This window comes from Arabidopsis lyrata (assembly GCF_000004255.2).
Source record: "Arabidopsis lyrata subsp. lyrata unplaced genomic scaffold ARALYscaffold_1, whole genome shotgun sequence".
Classification (NCBI taxonomy): Eukaryota; Viridiplantae; Streptophyta; class Magnoliopsida; order Brassicales; family Brassicaceae; genus Arabidopsis; species Arabidopsis lyrata.
The window spans coordinates 24020512-24034845 of NW_003302555.1; the positions used below are offsets into that span (position 1 = coordinate 24020512).

The 14334-nt window shown below is 34.7% G+C and overlaps 3 protein-coding genes across 3 annotated transcripts; 1 reads left to right on the forward strand and 2 right to left on the reverse strand.

Annotated features, from left to right (window-relative positions):
• The first annotated feature begins 3566 nt into the window (after nt 1–3566).
• LOC9330129 (agamous-like MADS-box protein AGL29) lies at nt 3567–4439 on the forward strand. The gene is given in 3 exon segments (XM_002891336.2): nt 3567–4008; nt 4100–4335; nt 4337–4439. Coding segments are annotated over 3 exon segments (546 nt in total). The 5' UTR covers nt 3567–3729; the 3' UTR covers nt 4368–4439.
• Nucleotides 4440–8473: 4034 nt separating this feature from the next.
• LOC9327445 (putative F-box protein At1g47790) lies at nt 8474–9841 on the reverse strand. Its single transcript, XM_002894022.2, has one exon. The coding sequence runs from the start codon at nt 9695–9697 to the stop codon at nt 8558–8560; it is 1140 nt and encodes a 379-aa protein (XP_002894068.1). The 5' UTR covers nt 9698–9841; the 3' UTR covers nt 8474–8557.
• Nucleotides 9842–12038: 2197 nt separating this feature from the next.
• LOC9330130 (mediator of RNA polymerase II transcription subunit 29) lies at nt 12039–12758 on the reverse strand. The gene has a single exon (XM_002894023.2). The coding sequence runs from the start codon at nt 12756–12758 to the stop codon at nt 12039–12041; it is 720 nt and encodes a 239-aa protein (XP_002894069.1).
• Between the last annotated feature and the right edge of the window lie 1576 nt (nt 12759–14334).

Below are 14334 nucleotides of genomic sequence, written 5' to 3' on the forward strand. Positions count from 1 at the left end.
TATAACACGGATTTTACTAGTTTTAACCGTGATTTATGTGTTAGTTTTAGAGTCTTTTTGTTGTTTCCAGTGTCTTTCTGAGTCTTTTCAGGTTTTTACATGTTCGGGACGAAATTGGAGAAAAAGAATCATTCTGGAGATAAACCGAGGATTTGGAGCTGAAGAGACGAATCCGGTTCGAACCAAGGTATGAGTGTCGACCGACATCCTTGGTGTCGCTCGACACCGTACACGGCCCATCAAGAAATCTTGACGGTTTGGAGTTTTAAAGCCCGCAGAATTTACCCAGAAGACTTCCCTATTTGCAATTTTAGTCCCTGCACGTTTTTGAGACCTTCTTTATAGTTTTTAGGGTTTTTCTATTTCATTATCTTGTCTTTTGCTTCTGTAAGTCTCTGTGCTTGAACCCTTTGGAATATAATTGGAGAGAGCAACTTTTCAGAGATTCAATACCTTGTTAGAGAGAAGATTTATTCTAAACTCTTTTCTTCTTTTAATTTCTTATTCTACAATTTATTCAACATGTTTTCTGTTTCATTCATCATGTCTAAGTAATCTTCCTGTTAGGTTTAGGGATTCTCATTAGGGATTTAGATGAACTAGTAAATTAATTATCTGTTAAGATTAATCCATAGAGTTCTTCATCTAGGTTGTTCTTAATGCTTGTTCTAGAGTAGCTAACTAGAACCTGATATTAAGATAATAGGTATTTGATCCGAGAGGGCACCTGTTACTGGAACTACTTTAGATGAGCCTGGTTTATAGGTGTGTAATAAGAATCGGCCTATCTACTAAGGTGAACTTATCAAACCTGTATTTAATGCTAGTCTAGATCTATGAATTCGCATTGAGAGGTGGAATTACTGATATTAGGCTTGTTAGTTATTGCATCGAGAGGTGGTTAGCTATTCATTAGTGATTTGAGTTCAAGAACGGTTCATTAAATAATCCTAATCAACTTGCTAGATTTACTAATAGTTTATTTCCTGAGAATTTCCCTAAACCTGACGCTTTAATCCATTGATCTTTTCACCTGATAATATTGCTTGCTCGTGTTTTATTTTAATTTTAATTATTCTGTTTAGCATAATTTTGAGACTTATTACTTATTGTGTGAACAAAAGAACTTTGTAGAATTCGACCCTTAAGTACTGCAATAGATCTCTTACTTGAGAGAGTAGGCTTTAGGAGTTAATTTGACTCATATCAAATTTCCGATGATTTGGTCAGAAATATTACTCAGAAAATTTGTCGGAAATTATGAGTTTCAACCTTTTATATTTCCGATGAAATTTAAGTCTGAAAAGTTTTGTTAGTCGGAATTTTGTCGGAAAGTTTAGTCGGAATTTCGTCGAAAGTGGTTACCTTTAATATTTCTGACGAATTTCCAACTACAAGTTATTCGGAAATGTTTTATATATATACTAGACGAATTTCCGAAGGAAACGAAAGAATCATAAACATAAGAAAATCTTGTAAAGAAAAAATGTATTCTCATAATATTTACAAAGTTAGAGAGTAGATTGATTGCTCGAGTAATTACCTGATATATCTAACCGTTAGGTAGTATATTCGAGGTCGATCCACAAGGACCAAAGATACTTTAAGAATTTCCGAGACTCGTTCTTAGCTAAAACTAAAGAGGTTGTTTGTTTGGTTTTCGTAATTGAAAATAAAAATGCAAATAAAATAGACGATTAAACTTATGAATTTAAAGACATTGGACATTAGGGTATTTTAAAGATTAATAAACAATGGAAACATGAAACAAGGAATTCAACAATTAAGTACCGTTCTTGAACATGAACACGTTTCTATACTAAATCTCTTTCAAGACATTAGCCACTAAATTTGATAACTCGACTACTAAACTTTCGCTTGTAATTTCCTAGTCAAATTCGCATTACCAAACAAGTTCATTATGTTCACAATGCGTCCTTACGTCAACTTTCATTGGCTAGAATTACATTGCTCAATTCACATTGGTTCAGGCATTCTATCGAACACTTTTGATGCATAGTAAAACCTAGAATCTACAACAGGGTGATCAATCCTATTCTATCCTTAAGAGCATGTGAATCAAAGAACCTAAGGAATAAGAACTCCAAAAAACAATCAACCCCTCAATCTATTTAATCTCCTACTTAGAACCCTAAAACCCAATAAAGAGACTACTCACACATATTGAAAAGAATAACACAAAAAGATGTAGAAGAAAACATGATTGAATTGATAAATAAAGAACAAGGGTTTAGAAATCTTCTCCAAAGTGTCAAAGAGGATGAATCCCTAGAATCCCCAAAAAGCTTACAAAGAGAAGTCTCCAAAGTTGCAGAGAAAAGAACGTGAAAAGAAAATTAGGTCTCTGGGGTTTTTATACCCAAACACAAAAAAGGAAGACAAAACCCGGTTAAGAAAAACCGTCTCGGTACTTCTAAACGAAACTGCATCTCCAAAAGTGTGTTTATAACCCAAAATAGCTCGTTTTCCTCCAAAGCAACCTAAAACCTGTAGAGACTCGATAAAAGACTAAAAGACTCTAAAAACACACTTTGAATCTATAAAACATATGATGTAGGAAAGAAAACAAATACTCAAAACCGATAAAAACACAACATATCATGGATGTATAATCGATTAGATGATGAGAACGGAGCTGTGAGGCAGGAATACAAGGAATGATTAGTAGAGTTCATGCAGTCTGCATCTAATCACGAAATGACGCATATTGAAGGTATTATGGCATGTCCCTGTGTCAAATGTTGTAATGATCATTTTCTTGGAATCATTTATCATGGGGAGGTTTTACACGTCAAGTTTCTGGTCAAATTTTGTATTTTGACCAGTGAATTCCGACAAACTACCTTTAGTCGGAAATTTGTCAGAAATAGTCGTTTCCGATGAATTTCCGACTATTTTTGGGCGGATATTGGTATGTTTTCGAGTAGTGTATTAGAAATACCCATCAACTTAGAACCAAGCACAATAGTCGTAAGAAAATTTATGAAGAACTTAAGCCCATTGCTCATCCACAAAATTCTATACAAAGTGTCATATTTTCTCTTTAATCGAATGTAGGGTTTAGGATTGATGTATTTTATTTGGGTGAATAGATAAACAATAGTATAACGGTTCTATAGCGTCCGTTAGTTTAGAAAAAATAAAAATTCTTGGTTTATTTAGAAAATTGCATGCTCTTAAGGTTTCATTTTAAAAAAAATATAAAGAACTACTTTTAACTTAGAAAAATTTACATAGTGATTTTCACCGGTTTTTCTATTTTCATTTATTTTGAAAAGAATCATTGATATATCGTGGCTGGTGCGCATGTTTGACCCGTGCGAGTTTGCATTTAAAAGTAAAATTTGTATATATAGAATGAAATCTATAGAGGTACAAAATCTTTTCTATAATAATACAAAATTTGTATTTTTCCTAAATACTATATATTGTAAGATAAGCATTACAAAATTTATACTTTCTATTGACCGAGAATTATGATAAATTTGTGGAGTCAGATTTTCTTAATAAAGGTATTTATGGTATTAGTTAAAAGATAAATATATTTAAAAGGTAAATTCAAATATTTTAATAGAAAAAAGGATAAGAAAGATATAATTTTCATAATGCGTTTAACCTACTTGAACCAATCCATCTATAAAACGGAGTAGAGTAGTAACAGGAACTACAACAACAACAACAACAAAAACATCGCTCTAAAACTAAGAAATGGGTCGTAGCAAAATAGAGATAAAACGTATTGAAGATATCACCAAAAGGAAAGCGACGTTTTTAAGACGCCGAAAAAGTATTTTTAAGAAGGCCGATGCACTCGCAAAGCTGTGGAACGTGGAAGTTGCTGTCTTGGTCATCTCCCCCACAAATATACCGTACACATACGGTAATCCATGCTTCAACGATGTGGTTGAGCGTATCCAAAATCCTAGTGCTTCGTCCAAACTCGATAGTCTCATGAAAGAATTGGAACAAATCAAAGAGCTTGAGGAGGTATGTTTCCCATTATTAATATTATATAATAATTGATTTATTTTATCTATTGTTTATTATGTTTTTGTCTTTAATTTTTCGTCAATTTTAGGTTTTAAGGAAGAGGCAACAAAAAAACCGTGAAAAGTCCAATATGAAGGGGATTGTTGATTTGAAATTGGAGGACTTAGTTGCTTTCAAGGGGAAACTCGAGGCTCATCAAGCAGGTTTAAAGAGGAAACATGTAGAGATGGAGGATTTGTCTTCTCCATCGATGCTCTCAAAGAATACGAAGAAGAAGAAGACAAGGACCGAGTCTTCTTCTGGACAGAGCAGAGAAATGTATGAACTTCGGCCGAGAATTCCTCGGAACTATTTAGAATAACCGTTTAAAAAATAAAAAAGATATAATTATTTATATCATATAAGATCGATTATCGCTTGGTTTTTTTCTTTCATCTTGTTGTCTTTTTATTCGGATTTTCATAATGATATGTTTTTATTTTATATAAATAATTTACAATATATATATATATATATATATATATATATATGTGTGAACATGTTTAGAGAAATTTGGCGTAAAGTGTCACCCGAGTTTACGGTTGGGTTACATTATCTTAATATGAATTTCAATATATTTTAATATAATTAAGTAAAATACAACTAATATAGATTTTAAGAGAAGATTAAACGCGTGTCGAGATGTAGAAAAACTTCATAATATTCTTCATTTTAAGATTTTTTTCCTTTTGAAGATATATGATATCTATCTATTATTGTGTGTGCCGTGCTAAGAAACATTTTTTTCTATTAAAATACCTCATGTCATCTTATATATAAAAGTTTTAAATATTGGAGCGAATGTGAAATATTTATATATTATAATATGTGAAATAGTGTATATTCTAACATGAATGAAATAATCCCCTTCTAATTTGGTAGGTTTCTCTATATTCAAAATAATTTATTATCTTATTAGTCAGTGAATGATAATATCTTATAATTTAATTAAAATTGAAAAGAAATAGTATGCTAAGAACTTGAATGAAAAATAAGTTAATCTATATGTATAATAGCAATCTCAATAAAAGTCTTTTACACCTCTGAACGGTTACATCTTTTTATTGCAACATTTCGTTTAAATATTTATGGATATTTTTTTCGGTTGTGTCTTTTTATCGCATCTTTTCGTTGAAATATTTACGGTTATATTTTTACGGTTGTGTCTTTTTATCGCATCTCTTCGTGAACATATTTACGGTTTTTTTTTAAGTTATATTTGTTCAATTACAGTCGTATCTTTATAGTTTATGGTTGTGTCTTCATAGTTGCATCTATTCATTTAAAGTTACGTTTCATATTATATAGATTTAAATTTTTGTTATTTAACTAAAATATATATTTTACGGTTGTTTTTTTCAAAAAGTTGCAATCTGAATAAATATTTTCTACGGTTGCATATTTTTATCGTAACACCACATAAAACATTGTGCTTTTATTCGTTGAACCATTGCAACATTTACTTTATTTAGAACAATTATAATTTTTGATTTATTTTATAAATCATTAAAACATTTATTTTTTTTAAAACTTAAAATATATATTTTACGGTTGAATTTTTTTAGAATGTTACGATCCAAATAAATGTCTTTTATGGTTGCGTTTTTTTTTATCGTAACTTTTCGTAAACGGTTTTAACCTTTTAGATGAACCATTGCAATATTTAGTTTATTTCACGAACAAATGCAACTCATGGTTTCTTTTATAAACCGTTATAGCATTTAATTATCTACAGTCACGTCTTTCGGTGTAATTTTTTATAAACTATTATTTTAATTTTAGTTACTAAACTGTATTTAAATAAAATTATAACCTTTGCAACATTTGGTTTATTTGAAAAATTATTACAATTTTTAGTTTTGTTTTATGAACCATTGTAATATATATATATATATATATATATATATATATATATATATATATATATATATATATATATATTTTAAATTGGTGTAAATTTATTATTTTTTCTATTTAAACTTTCATGTCTTTTTAACTATATATATATATATTAAAAGTGGTGTAAATTTATTATTTTTTGTTTGATATTTTTTTATAGAAATTTACATTTTTTTGCATTTAGCATTTATGTATATATTTTATTATTTAGATTATTATTATTTTATCCTAAATAATTATCTATTTTGGTTATTTGTTAAATTTTCCGAAGATTGTCTCTTTTTAACATAATACAATTTAAAATTTACGTATTTTTATCGTAATTTTTTTGATGAATATATTTATAATAGTTTAGAAAATTGAAAATTTGCATCTACTCATTATAACTTTTTGTTTAATATTTTTTTATTTATGATCGCATCTTTTCACCATAATTTTTTTAATAATAATACAAATCTTAAAAAATGTTTTTGAGGGTTTACGTTTCTTTATCATATTTTTTGTAAAATATATATATTTATTATTAAATAGATTGTTTTGAAATTTGTTTTCTAAATTCATTATGACATTTCGTTTGATATTTTTTTCTTTAAACTTTTTTTAAATATTTTACTCCGTGACATCGCGGGGGTCTAAGTCCTAGTTGATATAATTGTGAAAGATAATGTCAAGTTTATTTTTTCCCGCTATATTACAATTTAGTTGGATTTCAACTTTTAACTAGTACATGGGGTTATTGATTAGACCCTATTGATTACATGTAGTCATATTGTTGGGGGAATTTTGCAACCACCAATAATAAGTTATAGGACAGATGGATAGAAGAAAACCATGTCAGCATTGATGATTTGAAGGATGACTCCCAGAAGAAGACTCTCAAATGTCGTTCCTCGAATACTCTGTGGGTCATACGGAAAATTGCTAATACCAACTCCGTAGCATGCCACTATCAACTATGCCAACTAATAGCGTCATCAGAAAAGTGGTTCGTTCCACCGTGACGCACGATAGTTAATGACGTACCAAAACTTGGGCAAGTTATAACCACGATTTGATCTTACCTAGAAAAAAGAACCCAAAACAAAATCTAGAAAGACCTCCACTTCACAAAAAAAAAATTAAAAGAAGGGAGGTCGAGAGATGTGAAAAATCAAGAGAGAAACTTACTCACACTTCGACACTTAAACCTAAATTCTGACAAAAAAAAATGATGAGTATTTTCGGAACGTGTCCCATGACAAGGCTACCTGACGTAATTGATGATGTTGCGGAATCGAGGACACAAACAACTTGTCAAATTCTTGGAAGAAAACCAAAACACTCAGCCGTGGAGACCGAGTTTTGAACAAGTTGATGAAATATGGATCTAGGCCTGGGCATATGGGTAACCCGTTCGGGTTCGGATAAAACCCGTTCGGGTTCGGGTTGAATGGGTAATGAATTTATGGCCCATTCGGGTATTTCTAAAGATTCGGTTCCGGTCCGGTTTGGGTATCGTCGGGCTCGGGTCGGTTTGGGTAATAAGCATGAGAACCAAAAAAAACCCAAAAAGTTTTGGGTCCCCATTGGGTTCGGGTCTAAATGGGTAAAATTACCCATAAACCCGAAATATGACTCCAATAGCCGAAGTTTTAAATCATTGTACATGCTCAAATGATCAAATAAAGATAACAGAACATCAAACATGACATCTAAAGACTAAATCCAATCCAAAATCACAAAGATGACTACTTAAGTCTTAAGTGTTAAGAGTAAATTCAATCCAAAATCACATGACATCAGAATGTTCGGTGACGGTAAGGTCGCCGAGAGTGTCGCGACGAGGGTTTCCAGTTTCGATAATGAGACTCAAAAGGGGATATTAAGCAGAGATTATCGAGGGAATAGGGATTCTAGAAGGAAATTAGGAAACTCAATCGTCAAAACTCAAAAGTTAGGGCTATATGACTATATAACTATATATCTATATACATATATAAACATATGTCTAAAAGCTTCGGGTTTATGGGTACCCTACATGGGTAACGGGTATTCCCCGACCCGAACCGATACCCACAGGTAGACCAAAACTCTATCCAATGAGGTAATTTTCTAATACCCTAATCCGCCTCAACCCGGTTTTTTCGGTCCGGGTATCGGTTCTGGTATCGGGTCCGGTTTTTTTGCCCAGACCTATATGGATCGGTGGTGATTGATAACCAAAGCTTAGACAGGCAACGAAACCTCGCAATAGATTCTCTGAGGTTAGATCCAGAGGAAAGGACGAAGTTGATCTTGATTGTGTTCTTTTTCTTTTGGAGACTTTCTTCCTCTTCTTCTGTTTTTCTTGCTCCATCGTTTGTAGTCAAAACCCTAATTTGTTCAAGCTGTGTTCCTTTCGACCTTAGATTAATATATATACGTACATCATATGCTCTGGGTTTATTTATTTATCCATTATTGTTTGAAAAATATATAAATAATAAGTAGATTAGATATATGAGACTACGACCAAAGTAAGGAATGAAAGTTACAAGAAAAAAAATCATAACGTAATTAAATGTCATTCAAAGGAAAAACAAAACAAAACAAAAATCAGCAAATTGTTACAAAGAGATATGAGACTCTCTCAAAGGTGATTCGGGAAAGTATGGAGCACACATCCTTTTCCGACTCCCTTACCGGATTCGTCATCTGTGATTCCTTTAAATTCGAATCTTCTAAAGCTTTCTCTCACCGAATCACAAAATAAAATATAAAATGATTTGTGAAATGTGGATGGAGCATAAATAAGCTCACCAGCATGAGTGAAACCTTTTAGGTTGAAATCGCTTTTCAAACTCTTATCATAGTAACTAAAAGGTTCAAGAAAATCTTTACTTGATGACCATTTGTGTTTCTTTGCATCCTCCAAAATCCACAATGTGCTCTTCCTCGTTTTATTTTTATCAACAAAAGCTAATCTCCCCTTATAATTTATCAGCATGTCCCTATAAAATATATCCGATGGTAAATCTATCATACCAAATTTTTCAAATCTGACATCAAATGTAATTATAACCAAAACACCCTTATTATAAATATCCTCTACATAATATATGACCCCCTTGATGCATCGCCCAAAAGTATTGTAGTCAGAAGGATGCCTATGGTTGGTGTTGACCGTTCTCCATGAATCTTGAGTCGACCCCAATGTAAACACCCAACGCACATCAGAACTTATTGAATGAGGCATGCACATTACTTTGTGTTTACCTTCAACTGGATCGTATCCTAAAAAGTTAGCATACAAGCTCTTTGGGGGTTTGGGTAAGGGTAATAACTCTCTTTTGCTAGGGTTCGAAACAATTGGCGTTCCTGATACTTGAAAGCAGATCAAGCCCTGGACGGATTCCGTAGGGGGGAAGGTACTAAGTCCTTTTGGGAATTTCATATGATAACGATAAATAGGCTGAGAACAAGAGTAAGACTCGTTGGAATTATGATTATGTTGTGGGATTGAAGAAACAAACAACTTGTCACCTTCTTTGAAGCAGACTAGAAGACTCGGCCGCAGTGTTGAGAACCTCGTTTCAAATGACTTGATGAAATATGAGTCGGTGGTGATTGATGACCAAAGCTTCGACACGCAACGAAATCTCAAAACAGATCTCGCTGGCAGCCTCAAGAGTATCTCTGTGGTTAGATCCAGAGGAAAGGACGAAGTTGATTTTGATTGCGTTCTTCTTTTTCTGTTGACTTTTCTCTTCTTCTCTTTTGGTTGCTCCATTTTTTGGTCAAAACCCTAATTTGTTAGGATGTGTTGTTTAGAACTTTTCTTGTTATTATATACTGTATTATGTTCTAGGTTTTTTATTTAGTTACTATATATTTTTGGTGCACTTACTGTAGTCAAGTGGTTAAGTCCATTTGGCACCGCGTACACTACAAGAAAACATGGATTTAGCGACTACACTAATAGTAACAAAATCGTCGCTAAATACATAATTACGACTGTTTGGCGACTAAAACACGTAGTCGCTGAACCTTGCGTCGCTAAATTAATATGTCGCATAACAGTCGCTATTTGGCGACTAATAGGCGACCATTATTTGCAGTCGCTATTCAGTCGTCACACAGTCGCTAAGTTTGCGACTCTTTTGGCGACTGTTTTGTGACGAATCTAGCGACTGTTATGTCACTACATGGCGACTATTTTCTAAATGTTTTGGTAACTGAATTGATACTACTTTGCGACTGATTATTATCGACTTAGAATGCTAATTTTGGAAGAATAAATTGTTGCTAATTTGATTGTTATTACCAATTTATAAGCAAAAAGACTTCTATTTAAAACATAAGAACATTATAAAATAAACCACAACATAAACATACATAAACATAAGAACCAAGTTCAAGTAACCAAACAACTTACACAAGTTTTCAAAGCAACACAAATGTTTTCAAGTTCAGAGAAGGAGGGAAAGTTTAGAGAAGGAGGGACCTATGGTTGTTGAGCAGTAGGAATAGTAGCAGTAGTAGCAGCAGTCGTGGCAGCAGCAGTGGCAGCAGTCGTGGCAGCAGCAGTGGCAGCAGCAGTGGCAGCAGCAGTGGCAGCAGTCGTGGCAGCAGTAGTAGTATCAGTGGCAGCAGATTGAGACTTGAGGAAGGCCATAAACTTTGGGTCAGTCTCGCTCAAATACTTCTTCACCATCGCCAAATGCTTGATCTCAGCTGCTTGCTCAGCTGCGACCCGCAAAGCCTCTGCTTCACGTTCTGCTTGGAGCGCTGCTTGTTCCTCAATCTTCCGGTTAGCATCCTCAAGCTGTGATTGGAGTGTTGTGAAAGAAGAACTGCTTCCTGGGTACTTGCGCTTCCCGTTGATGTAAACCCCGAGGCTGCCAACACCAAAGTATTCTCCTCTGTCGTTTGTGATAGTAGACTGCATACCAAAAGAAAGAGTATTACACAGTTAGACTGCATAACAAAAGCAACCATAAATAACAGACTATTTACCTGAAGGAAGATCTCATCATCCTCCTCTTGAGATAGCTCAGATCGTCGCGAAGTCCCATCTGCTTGTTCATCATTCTCTTGAAGGGCAGCCAACTTAGCTGCCTTGTTCTTGAGATATGTTTCATGGACTTCCTGCGCCTTCCTATCCACAAAAGTCCCATCCTTCTTGGTATGAGTCCTGATGAAAACTTCACCAATAGTAGGAGGTCTTCCCAATTCAACTTCCTGAACAAAGTAAATATATAGGTCTAAGTAATCTAAAACTAAAACAAAGTAAATAGGTCAGAATGTACCATCTCTTGCTCTATTTGTAAAAACGACTTTGGACCAGCAACATGCTTGTGAGGACCAAGACCATTACGGTCAGACATCCTAGCTGCTGATGTGGTTGAACTCTTTGCTAATGCTTCTTCAGTGTCCCAATAGGCACACATCTCTATCCAAAGTTTTTTCTCGATCCAATTTGGCCTCTCTCGTTTTGAACATGCCTTGCTAACCATGTCTTTCATCCGCACCTGACAAATCTTGTAGAATTTAGCTTCAACAACACCTGTCACTGAGGGATGCCAGGTGTGTAGTTTCTACAAAACAAGAGTAGAGTTTGGTGTTAGTGATCAAAAAACAAAACAAAAGTGTAATTACATAAGTATAAGAGGAGACAAAATTTTACCGCGAATTCGAGGAAGTATCTTTCTCTTCTACCAGTAGGAACACAGCTCCAATTGTAATATGGCCCATCAAACTTGTTTGTGAAACATTTAGTGATCTTCCGGGTTAGCTTTCCATTGTCCTTACCAAACCTACAATCAAATAAACCAGTTAGCTTTGATACCATCCATAATCTATAAACAAGTAGACCTAATCAAATACAAACATACTCAAACTCAAATTATACAACCAGACTCTACTTAAGTTATACAAGCAGACCAATAAAGCTAATACTATATACTAACAGACTCTAACTCAAACTATACAAGCAAACCTAACAGACTATAAGACCAAAACATGCAGACCAATAAGAAGACTCTACTTAAGTATTGAAAATGTTTACCAAGCTAACCTATTTACCTAATCTATATACAATCAGACCTATATACAATCAAAATTAAAAATGTTTACCAAGTGGTTTCAGGCTCGAGGTTGGGAGAGATGACGGTGGTGAACTTCTCACGGCCTGGGATGAGAAGTGTAGCATGTAAATCTGCGAGGACATCTTCTGGGAGTGTTGAATCCCTCAACACATCTTCTTTAGATTCACCTTCAGCTTCCTCATCTTCAGATTCCTCGTGTGAGTTTTGAGCCTGAGAACTATGATGCGATACAGAGGCTCGAGGTTGAGGAGAAGGTCTTTGTTGACGAGATGGTATTTGTCGATTTGACGCTGCATGCTGAGTCGACGCTGGAGGTTGAACCGGCGCAGGAGGTTGAACCGGCGCAGGAGGTTGATTCGACCGAGAAGCTAGACGATGAATAGATCCTACAGAGCCTCGTCCTTGAACAGATCCAGACCCTCGAACTTGAGTAGATCCAGATTCCCGAAATGGATGCGACCCAGAGCCTCGAGGAGAATCATCGCCGGACTGGAACAGCTGCGTCGGAGGAGGATAGTCTCTATGAGTCGGAGGCTGAGACTCTAGGGCTACAGGATTTACCGGACTTTGCTGAGTCTCTGGGGCTTCAGGATTCGCCGGAGTGAAGGTATACTGGCTAGGAAGAGTACTGGGTCTTCGATTTGACGTCCCAGAAGCAGTGGGTCGATTGGCGACAGGTCGATTTGGGGAAACCTTCGGAGCCCTTCCTCTTCCTCCTCTTCCTCTTCCTCTCTTCGGAGCCATCGAGAGAGATACGAGAGACAATTCGGTCGAGAATCAGGGTTCGTCGCTAGATCGAGAGAATCTAGGGTTTGATTTGGGTGCGAGCAAAACGGGATTAGGGTTTTCTACGAAGGGAGAACGTAGAAAACGTTCATACTTGGGCTCATGGGCTAACGTTACTGGGTTGTTGGGCTTTTGGGCCCAATTTGAATGTCCAACTAGAATTACGCAGTCGCTAATTCGTAGCCACTGAGTCGCTCCAGTTGGCGACTAAATATTCGGTAACTAATCCGTCGCCATATTTAGCGACTATATAACGACAATATAAATCAGTCTCATATTAGATACTAATTAGCGACTATCGTATTTTGGTTCATATTTAGTCGCCAAAACGTAGCTAAACGGTCACTAGATGTAGCGACTGCAAAATTAGTCGCCGAATTAAGTCGCTAATCTCATGTTTTCTTGTAGTGGTAGTAGGGATTTGCTATGGATCGGACTTGTCGATTTATGATGTCAAAAAAAAAAAAAAACATTCTAACTAATTGGATAACAATTAGTCAAAACTCAACGCCTTGGTTAATTCATCTACCAACTGCTATGATGTTCGAACATATTTTGTGATGGTGATAAGTGGACCTTTTTTTTTAATAGAAATGTGAATATCATTAAAATGAATAGGTGAGCTTTTTGCAAAATAAGCATAACCTACAAATGTAACCTTGCCACAAAAGAAATAAAAAACAAGAGTTACATACATAACGTTGAGTGTCAATCAACGAATTATTTGATCCAAAGGGCCATCAAGTTTCGGAATTTCGTCATGTTTCTTCTGGCAGTTATCGTGTTTCTTACATAACCTTGATAAGTCGACTTTGAATTGCAACTTAAACACTATGACAATAATGCACTTCAATATCTTTTGGTTGTGTTCTTTTTTTTTTTTCTTTGCATACTTCTCTCTTCTTCTCTTTTTGTTGCTCATTACATTAGAGAACTCCATTTGTTGAGGATGACAATGGTGGAAAGTGCAAAGCCACAAGAGCGAGAGTATATATATGGTTACATATACATGGACTCTAAGAGTCGAAGACGCATGAATGTTTTGGATCTTTTGAGTTTTCAATATTTGTTTCTCCTTTATATTCCTCTTAACGGTTTATGCTCAACTCGTAAAATGCAGTAGGGAATTGGCAAGGGAGGAAAATGAAAGAGAGGTTTAGCTGGTAGGAAGCACAAAGCTCAGAAGCCTTTTTTTTGGATTTCAGATATTTTTCTATGATTCTCTCATTTTGTAAACTCTTTGGCTTCTGAGGAGAATATTTTGTTATTGGAATTGTACAATAAGTAAATAAGAAATTTATAGGTAAACTTGCAAGTTAGTGATAGCCTGATAGGTTAGTTCTTCTTGGGTAAAGAAAAAAAAACACAGAAAATATTTTTTTTTATTCAAGTGGAGTACGATAAAATTCACTTTTTCTTTGTCATCTTTATTTTGGACCAGAATGGGCTGGCACAAGGTCCAATTAACTTCATTGCAGATGAGAGGATTTGGTCCCAGATGAGGATAGTCTAGTCTTGTAGACTTATGAATATA